At 37.2% G+C, this 16,715-nt stretch overlaps 1 protein-coding gene across 1 annotated transcript in view; it reads left to right on the forward strand.

Annotated features, from left to right (window-relative positions):
• Positions 1–15,578, forward strand: part of RIC1 (RIC1 homolog, RAB6A GEF complex partner 1) — a 47,313-nt gene extending 31,735 nt beyond the window's left edge. Inside the window, exons 13-27 of the mRNA XM_008632550.2 lie at positions 1–68; positions 1,321–1,359; positions 1,647–1,757; positions 2,354–2,443; positions 3,032–3,192; positions 4,199–4,337; positions 6,170–6,286; positions 7,062–7,790; positions 8,115–8,273; positions 8,384–8,517; positions 9,513–9,799; positions 10,621–10,815; positions 12,578–12,755; positions 12,890–13,078; positions 13,377–15,578. The exon at positions 1–68 is cut by the window's left edge and continues 31 nt beyond it. Of these exons, the coding sequence (XP_008630772.1) occupies positions 1–68; positions 1,321–1,359; positions 1,647–1,757; positions 2,354–2,443; positions 3,032–3,192; positions 4,199–4,337; positions 6,170–6,286; positions 7,062–7,790; positions 8,115–8,273; positions 8,384–8,517; positions 9,513–9,799; positions 10,621–10,815; positions 12,578–12,755; positions 12,890–13,078; positions 13,377–13,662 (2,882 nt within the window). The 3' untranslated portion in view covers positions 13,663–15,578. The remainder of the gene's footprint in view (positions 69–1,320; positions 1,360–1,646; positions 1,758–2,353; positions 2,444–3,031; positions 3,193–4,198; positions 4,338–6,169; positions 6,287–7,061; positions 7,791–8,114; positions 8,274–8,383; positions 8,518–9,512; positions 9,800–10,620; positions 10,816–12,577; positions 12,756–12,889; positions 13,079–13,376) is intronic.
• Positions 15,579–16,715: the final 1,137 nt, after the last annotated feature.

The raw sequence follows: 16,715 nt of genomic DNA on the forward strand, positions 1-16,715 counted from the left end.
CAGATGGCAGTTTAGATTCTCAGGGTTTAAGCACTTTACTAGGACACCGTCATTGGCATGTTGTACAGGTAATTGATCCTGGTTGCCTGTATGTGCTTCGTGCTTGCAAGAGTTTGTAGGAGTAGAATATGCAGTTGATCTCCTCACTCTGCCATACCTTTTTCCTCTAGTATGAGATCATTGTCTTTTTGTTGTGTCTGGGGGTTTGCCATGGTACAGCTTTTTCTCATTGACAAAAGGTAAAGGAACATTGGTCATATCAGCTTTGTGGCTATGAGTTTGCTCTTAGCCAATAAAAAAACTGTTCAAGGTCTTTTTGACTTCGGAAAGGATAGTTAATTACTTACCTGTGCTTTGCAAGGGAGAATGTGCAACATGCAAGAAATAATTTAGGTGTTTGTTTTGTTATTTATGCAAAATGCTTTAAAACATATTCAGCTGATGAATATAGCCTTCAGACTCCAGGTGTATTTTCAAGCATGAAAAGTGACATCTATTTAAGCATGTAGTTAAAACTTCACAATATCAGGCTATCAGAGAAGAAATTGTTTCCAGGATAGTAATGGAACATCTACTATTTTCCCTGTAATATAAAGAAAAAGTTAAATATCTTTTAATCTGTAATTCTAACGTGTGTTCTTCCATGCTTGAATTGGTGACGCTTTTTAAAATAAAGATTTCTGAAAGGTCCCCAATGTTTTGTTCTTCATATAGCACACAAATCGGTAGTATTAAAAAGTATTTGATTCTAGGCGTGTAATGCAGGTTCTAGATACTGCTGAATTTCCACTTTAGCTGGCCAGGTAGCTCTTCTGTCTTCTGAAACTGGTGTAGGAGGGAGAGGTCTTTGTTTTGTGGTAAAAGTAAAGCTGAAATACTTAGAATTACTGTAGGGAGCAACATATCCATGAAAACAGACATTGGCTGGGTAACAAGAATACCTGCCTGCCTAATGTCAGACCAAAGACTGGAGTTTGAAGCTGGGTTTGTATCATCCCATGTGACATGAAGAACCCAGCAAGTTCTCTCATAAGAAGGCTTTTGGATATGCTAGTGTGTATTTGTGACCAGATTAGAAATTTCATCCCAGTACTGAAAGTCCTGCCTGAAGGCTGTATTGATCAAAACCTTTATGTTCCTGTGTAAGATTCTCTTGGAGAGAGAAGTACCTGGGAGAAGAGACGAGCAAATTATGATTATTGACTATTGTTGTTTTTCAAAACACTGACATTGTCCAAATTCCTTTAGGATGTTATAATTAATCAGTACTGTAATTGTAGTTTTTATAGTCATGTAGTTTTGGTTTTCTGTTTTTTTTAGATTCATAGTACATATCTAGAGAGCAACTGGCCTATAAGGGTGAGTTATTTGAAAAATACATTCTTGCTTATTTAAAAACATTGGAGCGTTGTAATTGTCCATTAGCACTGGTGGTAAATGAAGTTGTCCATTAGGATTGGCTGAAAATGAAATCATTATTTTACATTACAGAAAGAAAACTGTGTTAGTAAAGTATGAAACATAAATACACCTTACAAGTTTTGAGTCTGATGTTATATTGCCTTGTGGTGTTGTGCTTGGATAGGATGTATCATTTAAATGAGTTCCCTTCTGAGGTTCTGGTAACTTTCTTTTCTTTCTTACAGTTTTCAGCTATTGACAAGCTTGGACAGAATGTAGCTGTTGTTGGCAGGTTTGGTTTTGCACATTATTCTTTACTCACCAAAAAATGGAAGCTGTTTGGAAACATTACCCAGGTGAGAGGTTACAGAATTTTATTCTGGTGCACAGGGGAGATTTATTTGCTGGGATGTGAGACTTGGAGAAAATTAAAGAGTATTGTTTTCAAGTAAACAGCCTGTAGACACACTTGGATTAGGGATGCTGGTTTTACATGTGTTGCTCATAAAATGTCTGAAACACATATCTTGTGGTTTTGACACACTAATTTTTGTCTTAGTGTTCAGAGGTTTCCAAATTTAAGTGCATGTAGTCAGATGTTTATTTCATTTCTCTTATCGGAGAGTTTCTGTGATGTAGCTTTGGGTGTAAATTCTGGTAAGATTTTGGTAAATTTTGGCCAGAAGCAGATTTGAGAGAGTTCAGGGATGCCAATAGCATAAAGAACTGTGGAACTGTGTTTTGTAGGATGATGTTTGTCCTTCACATACTATTCTTTAGTACTTTGGTTTTTAAACATTAAAAACTTCATATACATAGTCTTGCCACATGAGTAAAGCTTATAGAGATCATACATGGCTTTCAGAAATTACCCATATAACGTACATCTCTGTGTGTGTAAGTATATAAAAATGCATACATATATGTAATCTGCCTGCTTTTTTCTTTTCAGGAGCAAACTATGATGGTAACAGGTGGCTTAGCATGGTGGAATGACTTCATTGTTCTTGCATGTTATAATTTAAATGATCACCAGGAAGAGGTGAACTACTTTTCTTCAAAGTACATACAATTATTAGAATAGCTGATCTATATGACAGTAGTATTATAAACATGTTTATGTGCTATAAACTTAGGTGGCTTTTGGGCATATTCAGAGTTTATTTATTAATATATACGTAATTCTTTGCAGAAAAATTTTGTTGTTGCTATTAAAAGCTATTTTCTGCTGACTACAGAGAATCTACTCATTGTTCTGAAAACTTTGTGACATTTTTGCATGTTAGCACGAAGTGTGTTCTAAGATACCTATTTACAGTGTTTTGGGACACTTTTGCAAGGTTTTTTGCAAGAGAAGAGGAAATTTACTTACTCTTTGCTTTTTAAAACTGGTGAACTTCCTTATGAGTGTTTTCCAGTTCTTCAGATTTGGCTGTACTGTGCTTTAACCACTCTGGATGCAACAGTAAAATGCAATGGATGAAATACTTGATGAAACAAAAACTCAGTAATGTGTCTTGCAAGAAATTCTTGACAGGCATTCCACAGTAAAGAAAATAATCAGAAGTGGAATTACTATTATCTTGTTGGTAAACAGAACCTGTATTGAAGCTACTCCTTTCCCTTGCAGCTGAGAATCTACCTGCGAACGTCTAACCTTGACAACGCGTTTGCACACATCACCAAAGTGCAAGCACCCACGTTACTACTGAGTGTCTTCCGGGACATTGTGATATTGTTCAGAGCAGATTGTTCCATTTGCCTTTACAGTATTGAGAGAAGGTCTGAGGGGTTAGTATCACTCTTTGAATGCTTTTGCAGTAAGGTACCTGTGGATATGCTCTCAGTCTGAGTAAATTCTTAACGATGATACAAAGGTGTTTGATAACTGGTGGAGTTAGATTTTTAAAATGAAAAGGGGTAAGTGTTACCTGTATGCACAAGTTCATGAGTGTTGTCACTTGCATGCATGCTGATAGGGACATCAGGTGTGGAGGTAGGTAGTTACTGATGTATGCATGTTTCCAGTTTTCTGAACAAACATGTTCCTAACTTATAGGAACTTGAAGACTGAATGTAAATAGGAGAAAAAGGTACTAAAAGACACCAATATACTTGAATATTTTAAAATAAAAACATGTTTCTAACATCAGAAGTAGGAATTAGTAAAGGGAAGGTTAGCAGCAGGCTTACAGAGATGAAGAGAGAAAAGGTTTAGTCTTGGTGTGGTGGTGAGGAATTGTTTTAGTGCAAAAGAAGTAGCAACGTAAGATATTTCAGACAGTTAAGATTAGTGAACCTAAGGAGGAGATAAAGATTCACAGGTAGGGGTTTTTTTTTAAGTGCCTAAGTAGGTGATTTTTCTTACAGTATCTTCTTTTTAGCAAGCAGGAACCTTTTTGTGTTAGAGGAAAGCAAGTTGTTGATGAACTTCAGAGAAAAATATTTTCAATGCTTATAAAAAAAAATTCCCAACAGAATCCAAACCCACGACTATCTCACTGAAGGGTTAATAGAGTCTTATTCTGAAGTATCTGATACTGTCTTCTACCCACTCACAGCTATATTTCCCAAAGTATCAAGATAAGTAACCCAACTTAGGGTTTTTTGGTAGCTTTATGTAGAGTAGATACGTGGGCATTTCTACTGATTCCTGATGAAAGGAACGTCATTTTATTCTGTAGAGTAAACGATTTGCTAAGGATAAGTTGATTATTTTCATTAGGTTTACTTCAATATAGTAATTTCATGTTAAGTACTGTTGTAAAATTTCTAAATGTAGTAATTTTCCTTTCAGTCTTAATCCTACTGCCAGTATCCAAATTCTTCAAGAAGTGTCCATGTCTCGGTACATTCCTCATCCTTTTCTTGTAGTGTCTGTTACATTGACATCAGTGAGAACAGAGACTGGCATCACCTTGAAGATGCCTCAGCAGGTAACAGGTCTCAAAATTTGGTAGAATTGGTACCTGGATTTGTTAGTTTACTCCTCAAAGGTTACCTGGTTGATAAATCAATCATAAATTGGTGGCTCTTCTATGTGGTAAAATCCAGAACATGTTTTTTTCTGATGTTCATTATATAGACATTTTATGTGGGAATTGGGGGTGGGGGGATGGAAGGAGAAGTAAGAGTTCAGATTTTATTTCATAGCTTCTCTTGTTACCTTGCTAAGGTTGGGGCCAAATATTGGAGAACAAATTAAATTTAACTCTGTTGAGGTTGTGTTGCTCTATTGTGTATTAAAAGTTAAAAACCAGAGCAATCCATGGCATTAGGAATTAACTTTCTTGCAACAACTTGTTCATTGCTCAAAGAATAAATAGAAAAAAGGAAAAGATGGCATATGACTCTATAAGGTTATTCTTTGTCAATTCTGACTACACTAAAATAAAGTAATATAATCTCATACACTAGTTATGTCAGGAGATGGGTCAACAGCCAAACAATCACTTAAGATGTGAAGGTCCCCGTCTTAACTTCAGAATTTAGTCAGGGCACTGAAAGCAAAGAGAACTTGGATTTTTATTGTCTGGGTTGCAAACAGAGTAGGCTTAACTGAGCAGCTGCAGTATGAAGTGTATTTTTTCATGAAAGCAGCTACCTTGGGGTAGTTCAGAAGTTGTGTTGTCTGTGGGACAGCCCAAGAGACATGTAAAGGTGCATCATTTTCTCCACATAGCAAAGGCGCACTGGCAGGTACAAAAGTGGTGGCACATCTGAAGGTTTGTGCTTCCTTCCTTCGCTTCATTCTAATTTAATGTCCCACAGTGCTGAGTATGTGTCCAGAGACTTTGTTATGGTACTGGACAAGGGCATAAAAAGCAACGTGCTTGTGGTCCATCTTAGCATGAGACAGCATCTGTATTCCTGAACTACCTGACCTGTGTTGTTTTCTAATTTTGAGAAAAAACTACTGAAACTTTTTACAGCACTAATAATATTTAGACTTAGCTTCAGATTGAATAGATACTACCTCTTTCTAACTAAGAGCACCTATCCTTAAACTCTGTTGATCCTCCTTATCAAAAGATAAATATTTAGGTTAGTACTAAATATGACACTTCACTGAAGACAGAGCAATGTGTCTGACTTTGTGAACTGTGTCAGCTTTTTCAGTGTTTTTAAGCTATTAGTGACCTTAACCCCTGATTCTGCAAATTTGCCATATAGATCCTCTATCCATGTATTTTGAAACTAAGTTTCATGCATGGTAATAACTCCAGTGGCTTGGTTTAAAATTAACATGAAACAGCTATGAAATAAATCTTTAGAAAGAATACTTCACTTTCTTGATACACCTTACTGAAAAGATTTTTCTTTAACTGCAGCTAAATAAAAGTTCAATATGCTGTACAAGTGTGGCTCAACTCTATTTGGCTCAGCTCTTGGGTTGTGTACCAGTGTTAGTCCTTTCAGTCTGATACTGGCAATCATACTGTGATGATACTGATAAGAATACAGAATTTTATTTTTTCTTAAAATACTGGTGGATTGCCCTTTTAGGACACAAAAAGTCCATATTAAACACATGGAATGAGTCTGGTGGATAAGAAACCTTCCAGTATTTACTCCTTTGCACAAGAATGGCAGTACTTGGTTTTTCTTGATGTTTCTGAGTCCTTTTGTAATGAATTCGGTTGTTCGTCTTCTCTGTAAAGTGACACATTTAATGTACACTTTCTATTCTGGGTTTTTATTGTGGTTATGAGTAAAATGATCATTCAAACAGCTTGAATAATTTGCATAATATTCTTTCTATCCGTAGGCTTGTGAAGCTGAAAGTATTATGCTTAACTTAGCAGGACAACTCATCATGTTGCAAAGGGATCGATCTGGACCCCAGATACGAGATAAAGATAATAATCCTAATCAAAGAAAGCATGTGAGTAAATATATGTGGAGTACTGCGTATGGCTTCAAAGATGTCAGTAATTGAAGAAGCTGTGGGAGAGAATGGTCCAGACATAAAGAAAATAGGGCTATAAGCAACACAGTATCTACACTTACAGACCGAATTGTTAGCTGGAAGTACATTAGCGTTTGCTCACTGTGTTTGCTACTTACATTGAAATGAAATAGACAAGCTTTAAGAGTAAAGATACTGCCCAAAATTTGGTATGCGCCAATAACAGAAAACCTCTGTCTGTCTAAAACTGTTCTGTATGTTTATGGAACATTATCATTTTTTGCAGAGTATGTTTACAAAGTTCTTGGAAATAACCACAATAGAAATCAATTACTGAACTTTTCAATTCTTCTGGGATGATGAAAACCATCAATTCTGTGTGAATCAAGCACTTTGGGAGAGTGAAATCTGGAAAGTTCAGATAAAGATTTGTCAGTTCTAGGTTGGACTTACTGAAGAAGCATAGAGCAGGTTTTTATTTTTTACCTTTATTCTCATCCCTCTGCTTCCTGACTAAGTATTAAGGAGGTTAAAAAAAATTAAAGAAATGTCTAGAGTTAATATAAGTATTAAGTGGTCTTTTGTCACATGCTAGGGGTACAGTTAAGGGAGAAGCAGATTTGTTTCTTCTTCGATAGAAGAATAACATGTTTGAAGAGAGTAGTTCTTAGCTGAAAAGTAGAGTTCTTGTGAATAGGGTAAAAATAAAAGGAGTACTGATTTTTAATTTTTTATTTTTCATTTTACATAGCTGCCTTTTTGTGCTCCAGTTGTCCTTGCCCAATCTGTTGAAAATGTATGGACTACTTGCAGAATTAACAAACAGAAACGCCACTTATTGGAGGCTCTGTGGCTCAGCTGTGGTGGGGCAGGTATGAAAGTCTGGCTTCCCCTGTTTCCCAGAGATCATCGAAAACCGCATTCCTTTCTGTCAAGACGGATCATGCTGCCTTTCCACATCAACATATACCCATTGGCTGTTTTGTTTGAAGATGCCTTGGTTCTTGGTGCTGTTAATGACACTGTGCTCTATGACTGTTTATACACTCAAACCAGTGCTAGAGAACACTTAGAGGTTCTCTTTCCTTTCTCCATTGTTGAGAGAACCTCTCAGATCTACCTCCATCACATTTTACGCCAGCTCTTGGTTAGGAACCTTGGTGAACAAGCCTTGCTTTTGGCCCACTCCTGTGCCACATTACCATACTTTCCTCATGTACTAGAACTGATGCTTCATGAAGTGCTGGAAGAAGAAGCTACCTCGCGGGAACCCATTCCCGACCCTCTCCTTCCCACTGTGGCGAAGTTCATTACAGAATTCCCCCTCTTCCTGCAGACAGTTGTTCATTGTGCTAGGAAGACAGAATATGCCCTGTGGAATTACCTTTTTGCTGCTGTTGGAAACCCGAAGGACTTATTTGAAGAGTGCTTAATGGCCCAGGACTTGGACACAGCTGCCTCTTACCTTATTATCCTACAGGTAATGGCACCAAATATATTGCAAGACTGCTGATATTTACTAACATTGCAGTATTTTAAAAATAATGTCCTATCAAAGTTGTGCATATTCAACAGATTTTTAATTTAACGGTTTTCTGTTGATATTATGTCCAGTTATGAAGGGTGGTAAGATTATGCAGTGTAAGTAGTTAGTTTACTGTTTTAAATAGGAAAATACTAGCAAGAAATTTGCTGTTTGTAATCTTTGGTATACTTGAATGTGACACAGTGTGGCTTGATTTAATAGAACTTCTGATTCTCTACAGTAAAAGCAAATCACCTAATTATGCTTTGTTGCTTGCAGAATATGGAAGTTCCAGCAGTTAGCAGACAACATGCTACCCTCCTGTTTAATACTGCCTTAGAGCAGGGGAAGTGGGATCTCTGTCGTCATATGATTAGATTTCTTAAAGCCATTGGCTCTGGAGAAACAGAAACACCCCCAGCTACACCAACAGCTCAGGTTTGTGATGAGAAAAGTAAATACTGTGCATCAAGCCTTGTATGATTAATCTTCATGTTACATAGCATGTTTGGTCCTTTGAATGTATGTTTTTGTTTTCTTGGTTTTAGGAACCTAGTTCAAGTGGTGGTTTTGAGTTCTTCAGGCATCGCAGCATTAGTTTATCCCAATCAGCAGAAAATCTCCATAGCAAATTTAATTTGACAAAAACGCTGAGTATGCCCTCTGGCCCATCTGGGAAAAGGTAATGTCTTCTTCCCCACTTTGTTAGGTACTACAGTACTAACTTACCAATTTCAGTTACAGAAATAAATTATATGATAGATTTGTCGTAATCTCCTTCTGTATGTTTTGCATTTGTCATTTCACAACTTTCGTATTGTTTGCGTCTCATAACATTCAAGGAGAATATGTTCTCACACATGTAAATATATGTATGTGTATTTGTATGTATACACAGGCACGCTTACAGAGATATTGCTGACCAAAAGACTCTGAAACCACTGGATGTGGTACACATTACATGTGTAGTAATTTAAGTAGCTCGTGAGACCACATGCCTCATATTTAAAGGATCTGTTTTGCTGAAAAATACATTTTGAACAGCTCGCAGCATCACAGTGTACAATGTGCTGTGCTCCTATGCACATCTTGATCTAGCAGCATGTTTCCAAGCTACAAATAGAGCGTTTTATGCCTTGGTATGAGCCCCTCTAAAGCTGCTGTGTGCAAACTTGATATTGATAGGTATTACAGTCCAGAAGTAGTATTGAACTAAAATTCATTGTTATCTTTGCTTTGGCTTGTTTCCCCATACATATTTTTGAAACAATCCTAGTATAAATTCAAATACTCTGAATCAGTAATTTTTAATAGAGAGTATCTTAAAGGTTTGGATAGGAAGAGTTCTAGACCAATACTTGACTAGTTCTCTAAACTTTGCAGTGTCATCTACATTTTCTCTCTCTTACTTTACTTTTTTTCTGCATTGCTGATAATTTAATGCTCTGTAAATACTGCTGCTGTTGTAACTTAAATCCATTATTTCACCTACCTGTTGAGGCAGTGGGATCTTTTAGAGAATATAAACAGCAAGGAATGATGGAAACTGCTTTTGCTGTTACATAGAAAACCCCCCTTCTACTATTCTGGTCACTCAAAGTTCTGCAGTTGTGGCCAACAGCCTTTGCAACTGTGCTTTATCAGTGTTCATGTGGCTGTTCTGTGCTGTGTGTGCAGGTGGAGTAAAGACAGCGACTGTGCTGAGAACATGTACATTGACATGATGCTCTGGCGGCATGCTCGGCGTCTGCTGGAAGAGATCAAGCTGAAAGACCTTGGCTGCTTTGCTGCACAGTTAGGCTTTGAGCTGATCGGCTGGTTGTGCAAGGAGCGAGCCAGAGCTGCCCGCGTGGAGGATTTTGTGTGTGCTTTGAAAAAGCTACACAAGGATTTCCTCTGGCCATTTCCAGTTATACCAGCTTCGTCCATTAATTCACCTTTCAAGAATGGAAAGTATAAGACAGGTACAGTAACATCTGAGTTTGATATGCGCTAGATTTCCCTCCTGCAATGCTACATCTGTGAATCTCAGTCTGTTCTGCTTCTGTTCAGCCAAGATAAGAACAGGCTGAGGCATGCCACCTGCACAGCTTTCTCACACAGGGTGTATTTTTTGAAGAGATTCTGTTTAGCATAGAGAGTATCTCTTGTGTGATTATTATTTCTGTTGAAATCTCTTGCTTTCTTAGGTGCATTGAATTGGGTATCAGGTGTGCAGATGTTGAACTGAACGTGGAAATTGCTGCAGTGGAAATTCTGCTGCAGAAAATTACTAAAATCAATATTACTATATAGTTTCTAGATGAGGTATTGATTCACTTTTTTAAAATTAAAAAGCAGTGTTCCTAATATTTGAAATTTACTTTATGTTAGAGGGTGAGAACTTTGAAGACTTTGCTGTAAACCTCCTTTATGTTACTGATCTCTTCACCTTATCTACTTACAGCAAAGTTGACACTCGCAACCTTATCTCCATATGGCAAGGTAGACGTTGGCTGCCAAGTCTCCCTCTTCTTAGTTGCAGCATCATTATTTACTTCTGTTGATTCTGACCACTTTATCACATGATACTTCTTTTATGCCAGGGGTCACATAAAAAGCTGATCATAAATTCCCAAAATACCTAAACTTGCTGCATTCCCTTGTATTTCATTGGTCCCCTGAATATTGACTTAGATGCAAGTTTTAGCCTCCTGAAATGCCTGAAGAAAACTGTCTTAATTTCCTTTTGGATACTTACATGATACTTACACTTCTGTGATGTGTTTTGATTTTTTTTTTTTAGCTATGGGGGAGCAACTGCTAAAATCTCAGTCTGCAGACACCTTTGTAAACATGGAAGTGGACACAGGGGTTTCAAACACACCTCGCAGTCGCAGCTGGCTTGGTACTATCAGCTCTTCGCAGAGAGAAATTGACACTGTTTCATCCCATGGACCACACTTGCAAGATGCATTCCTTTCTCCTTTGCTAAGCAAAGGTTAGTCACTCTTCCTTCTATCTGCTGATTGGAAAAATGTGAAGTGTGTGCTTATATTTTGATACTTGCATGTTAGTGCTGTATTGTTGCTTCTCAACTGCTGATAAGGAAAATTCAGGGAAAAAAAAAGGGCTTAATGAAAAGTGAACTGAAATTTTTACAACAGAAAGATAATGCCCATGTTGTATACCTCTATGTACCTGAAGTAGAATATGAAATATATATTTGGTCTGTTGTGATAACTTGAAGTTAGTATTTTTTCAGTCTGGCTAGGAAGTGTCCTACATTTTAGGGGTTTTTTTTCTTTGTCTTGCATGGATCAGCCTCTTGCAGGGGTTGGAACAGCTCTAATTGCATGAACTTTGTGCTTTTGGGTTTCTTAAGAATGATACTAGATACATTACTTATTGAGGAAGTTGAGGAAATTAGAGACCCATATAGTTGTATTTTTTCCTATGGCTTTATTTAAATTGCTTTTTAAAAGCTGTAATGTATGATCAGCTTATTAAAATAGAAAAAGAAGTTTTACTTTTTATATATTTTTTATGAACACAGAAGGAGATGGAAAAGTTTGTCAGGCCATTCAAGTCTTTTTTAAATTTAATTTTATTTAAAAATATTTTATATTTCCTCTTGTCCTTGAGCATAGAGCAGCATTTTCAACATTATCTAAATCATGTGATTTCCGCTCTATTAGGGCAAAGATCTCTTAAAGAGCTACAATCTCTTTAAGACTGTAGAGCCTTCTGTGAGATTCAGAGCATTTGGAGATACTCTCTGTCAGCTTGGACACTGTCATTTTATTTTCACTCCTGTTTCTCTTGTTTTTTAAATCTGGAGACTGCAAGAAAATTAGTATCTCTTTTCATTGCACTGATTTTACTGTTGTCTGCCACTACTGCTCTTTCTATAAACAAGTATATCAGGGGTTTTTTCTGAGCTGGATGAAGACCTTTGAGTTCAATGGACTTTGGTACACATTTTGAAGCCGTTTATTTCTAAAGAAACTAAATTAATAGTCTTTAAAACATTGCAAGCTGAATTCTAATAATGATTTCACAAATTACTAATCCAGCACTGGTATTCATGGGCAAGAACATAATCATATAACCTTTTGACTTCCTAAACATTTTCCAAGAAAAGATGCATATGCTTTAATATGGAAATTGTTCTCAGGGTAACTGCCTTCATGGCTCACCACTGTAATGGTTTTAGCTTTGATGTTACTGTTCCTTTGAAAATTTTGTTGCTGCATGTGCTCTTCATGTTTTTACTAGAAATACTTCTTCCTTGTAATTTGGGCAGGTAAATATTTACATTACAAAGCATTCAAAATCTTCATGGTTTTGTATGGAGAAAAGAATTTGATATTGGAACTTCATTTTAACAAAGGTTAAGAAAGCAGAATTTTAGTCAGACAGTAACCTTCCCTAGACTTAATTCTAGGACTGTAGTATGCAAGATACTGTATTGGTGTTTTTATGATGATTGCCAACACATATCTAGGATCCTGTACTGATACTAATTCTCCTGAATTATTTTTACTAGATAGAAAAAGTATTGCATTCCTGTAACAATAGTTCTACCATACAGTGTGACAAGAAGAATGGTGAAGCAGGATGGACAATACGCCTGAAGTAACTGTGATACACCGTAAAGCATTACTGTTTGTCAATTTTTATAGGAAGTAGTTCAGAAATTCTGAATCTTACTAAAGTAAGTAGTTTCTCTTTTCCCTTATGTTTCTGAGTGTTTTTGATAGGTGATGAATGCAGCATTGGTTCAGCAACAGACCTGACTGAAACAAGTTCTATGGTGGATGGAGACTGGACCATGGTGGATGAAAACTTCTCCAGTCTCAGTTTAACTCAGTCAGAGCTTGAGCAGCTCTCCCTAGAACTGGCCAGTAAAGGGCCACACAAGTCACAGGTGCAGCTGCGGTAAGTAATGACATGTGTGCCTTTGAGACTGTTTCTTTCTCCTAATGCTGCATGCCAGCAATTCTCAATCCACACAATCACAGTGCAACTTTTGTCTTTGGAGTAGAAAAATAAATGGACTTTTTTCCCTATAGGTACTTGCTACATATCTTCATGGAAGCAGGTTGTCTGGATTGGTGTGTTGTCATAGGCCTTATTCTCAGAGAATCTTCAGTTATCAACCAGGTTTTCAGTATCATGCAGTCCTCTGATATTGATGGAGAAATCTGTCAGAATATCAAGACTGGCCTAGATGCTGTTGAGAAGTGGGCTTCTACAGATTGGTAAGTATTCCTTTCTACCTTCATATTCACTCCAACTGTAGATAGTTTGTTACCTAAAAAGCAACTTCGAGTTACCTTAGCCTTAGCTGAAACCTCACTTCAGAGAGTTGTAATCAAACTGGGAAAAAAAGAGCAAAACAGAAACCAAACCAAACCCAAAGCAACCAGCTTTCCAACTTTTATTGTTTGATTAGGATTGCCTTCTTCTCTTTATTTAAAAACATTTCTGCTTTTCAGGCACATGACAGAAGTACTAATTTTAATTCGCTCATGGTGTTGTATCCTATTCTCTTCCTAGCCCTGGGTACAAGCCATTTCTAAATATCATCAAACCACAGATCCAGAAACTAAATGAAATAGTAGAAGAGCAAGTACAACCAGAAGCGTTTCAGCCAGTGAATCCTTCTAAGGTTCCTGAACAAGCGAACCCAAGAGCTGAAGAAAGCAGGATTTCATCTAGCCATGGCACTAATCCTCAGAGTGATGCTGGCAGCAGCAGTGCAAGCAGACATGAAGAAGACAAGGCTAAGACAGAGGATGAGGATTCATTCCAAGAAGGCAGTTATGACTGTGTTGTGTCTTAAGTGGAAGGTGAACAACTTCCCAAGCATCAGGTGTGAAAGGAAGCAAACCAGCTCTTAGATCTGCTTCCGTGCTTTGGATTTGAACTCTTTTTAAATTTTGTTTTGGTTTTTTAATATTTCAATCTTTGGAATTTTTAGTGGGGATAACTAAACATCAGTTTCATCTAATAATTTCAAAAGTAGGCATGATTCTTTTTTGATGAAATTGTCAGACTGCAGCTTTACATTTTGATACTTTAAATAGTGTTGGAGAGACTGTGAATAAACATGGAGACAGATTCAGCCAATATTCATCAGTACCTTTACATCACCAACACGTTCCGAAGAAACTACTTACATCTTGCTTGAGTTTAAAAGGCGAAGAGGGGATTAAATATAAAAACTGTTTTCTTTGCAGCTTGCCTGCCTAATAAATGTCTGATCAATGCAGTTCAGATTGGTTTGATACCAATATTTTGTAGTAAAGGACTGTAAAATATATTGTATGTTTTTGTGAATAATCTTGTACAAATACTCAAGATTGTACCATATTTGGAGGTACCTATATGTATTTGCATGTCTCTAGATGACTAGTAAAGTTAAAGCAGAGTTGCACTTCTTTCTGGATGAGGCATACTTTACTGACCTAACATTGACACAAGGTGGCTTACCTGTTTTTTACTGCCACTTAACAGATCTTGTAGTTGGGTTAAGGGACTGCTGAAGGTTATTTATTTCATTGTAAATTCTTTTCTGATAAATGGATTTTTAAAATGTAAATAATCATCATATACTCTTGCTATGGAAAACTAGTTTAACAGCTCATACTTAAACATTTTTCAAACATTTTATAATATGCATACTTCTGACTAAAACATATTTAACTTTCATACAATGTTATGGAAAGCTGGCTGCAGAAGTCTGTTGCTTTGAGGTACTTATTTTTTCTAGCTGCTGTCCCTATGTAATAACTACCTGTAACAGTATTAATTTAGATATTAGCTTGTTTGTACTGTGCAATCTGAACAAAAATGCAACATTACTCATTTTATACACAATAAATTAGTTTATTTTTTATAACATCACTTGATTACTGACCTGGACCAAACTAGTCATAGTAGGATAGTTACAGCATCTGTTGCTTTTCTAGTGTAGTTACTAAAGGAACATCCATTTAAACTCTGGAAATTAAGACTATTCACAATTAAGTTTTAAATAAATTGTGGTTTCATCATCTTTATTTGTTTGTAGATAAGATCTAGTGCTTTAAAATGTACAAATATTAAACTGTTGCTTTAGAATGGCTTTACTAGCCAACACAACCAGTACAAGTGCAATAATTGCGAGTATTACTTGGAAAGCTGGAGCTATTAATGAATGCAACTTGAACTTCATTTTAAGAGTTGAAACTGATACTGAAGTTAGAGGAAAGAAACCTGGTCTGAGTCCCAGCATTAAGCTTATTCTGCATTGTAGCTACTGGTTACAGATAATGTCTATCATACCTACAAGCCTGTTGTGACCTGACGTCAAAATTCATTCTTGTTTTAAGGGGATAATACTTAAAGCTTTTTTTATGATAAAGAAACCTGCTTAATCTATGTTAAAAGAAATAAAAACTGTGCTTCAAGTTAATATTTTTCTGTGGTTCTGTGGTAATGATGTAAGCCAAGCCCATCCTGGTCAGCTGCCTGCTGTTCAGGTTTTGGATCTGTGCAAGTAAAACCATACATTAACTGATATATTAACATTCTTAGTATTCATATCTTACTACTGTGCTACTGTTGTTTAGCAGGTAAATCTTTTTAGTTGTGAAATTTTAGAAGTTTGTACTTCTTTAGTAGTAATTATCTCTATGCAAATCTTACGTGCTAATTTTGTATTTTGATTTCACTGCTGTTATACTTGTAATTAAAAGACAAATGTATTCAACTTTACTTGAAGTTACTCCTGTGAAAAAGAACTATTTCTGACTTCAAGCCATCCAGGTAGGCCATCTTAGAGAGACAAAGTTCTCAAAGAAACCACCTGATGAGGATTGTTTTTTATACTCACATGGCTTGTTTTTTACAGGATGAAGAATCAAACCTTTACCTTATTAGTGAATCTTTGAAGTTACATCCAGCTGCTGCTGTGAAAAGAGGTGTGCTGGGTTTAGGTGGCAAGGTTGTGGTAACAAGGAGGGCTGTGTCAGACAGAGCCAGTTCCAACAGACTCAGGGAAGCCTGTCAGGCAAGCTGGTACCTCCTCTCTGTAAAGTGTATAAATAAAGGCTCCTGTGGGAGATGAGTGAGGAACAGTCCTGCAGCAATACCGAGGAGCAGGAGGAGGCAGTCCAGGCACTGGAACTGGGATTCCCTGCAGCCTGTGACTCTGTACACATAAACACACACATTAAAGGATACACTGACAGTCTTGCTATTAACATCTTACTGGTGTGGTACTGCTCAACAGCTCAGTCCTTTTAGATGATAGGGAAGGAGCCTCTCCACCTGCAACCCAGTGTGGAGCACACTGGAGCAGATTCCCACAGTGGCAGCCTTGGAGTGCCCACACTAAGCTGGTGGATGGAGGAGCCCTGAAGGAAGCTTGTAGCCCGAAGAGCCCATGCAAGAGCAGGTTTCTAGCAGGAACTGTGGCCCACAGGGGATCCATGCTGGAACAGTCTCTTTCTGAACGACCATCCCAGCAAGAGGAGGATCCCCTTTGAAGCAGTTTATGAGAGACTGTATCCCATGGAGGGGACTCCGTTCTGGAGTAGGGCAATAGTGAGGAGAGGAAGGAAGCAGAGAAGAAATGTTACAGACTGACCATGACCTGACCCTTAACTGACCATCCCCAGTCCTTCTACACCACTGTGGGAGAGAAGGTAGAAGAGTGAATCTGGGAAGGAAGGGGAGGTTGGGGTAAAGTGTTTTAATTGTTATCATATTTCTATTTTAATTGATAACAAATTAATTTTCCCAATGCCAGTTTGTTTCACCTGTTGTGGGTACCAGTGAGTGATGTTCCTGTCTCAACCCATTAATTTTCTCATCCTATTTTCTTCTGGTCTGCTGTGGGGAGGGTGTCAG

This window comes from Corvus brachyrhynchos, unplaced genomic scaffold, assembly GCF_000691975.1.
Source record: "Corvus brachyrhynchos isolate BGI_N302 unplaced genomic scaffold, ASM69197v1 scaffold194, whole genome shotgun sequence".
In the NCBI taxonomy this organism is placed as follows: Eukaryota; Metazoa; Chordata; class Aves; order Passeriformes; family Corvidae; genus Corvus; species Corvus brachyrhynchos.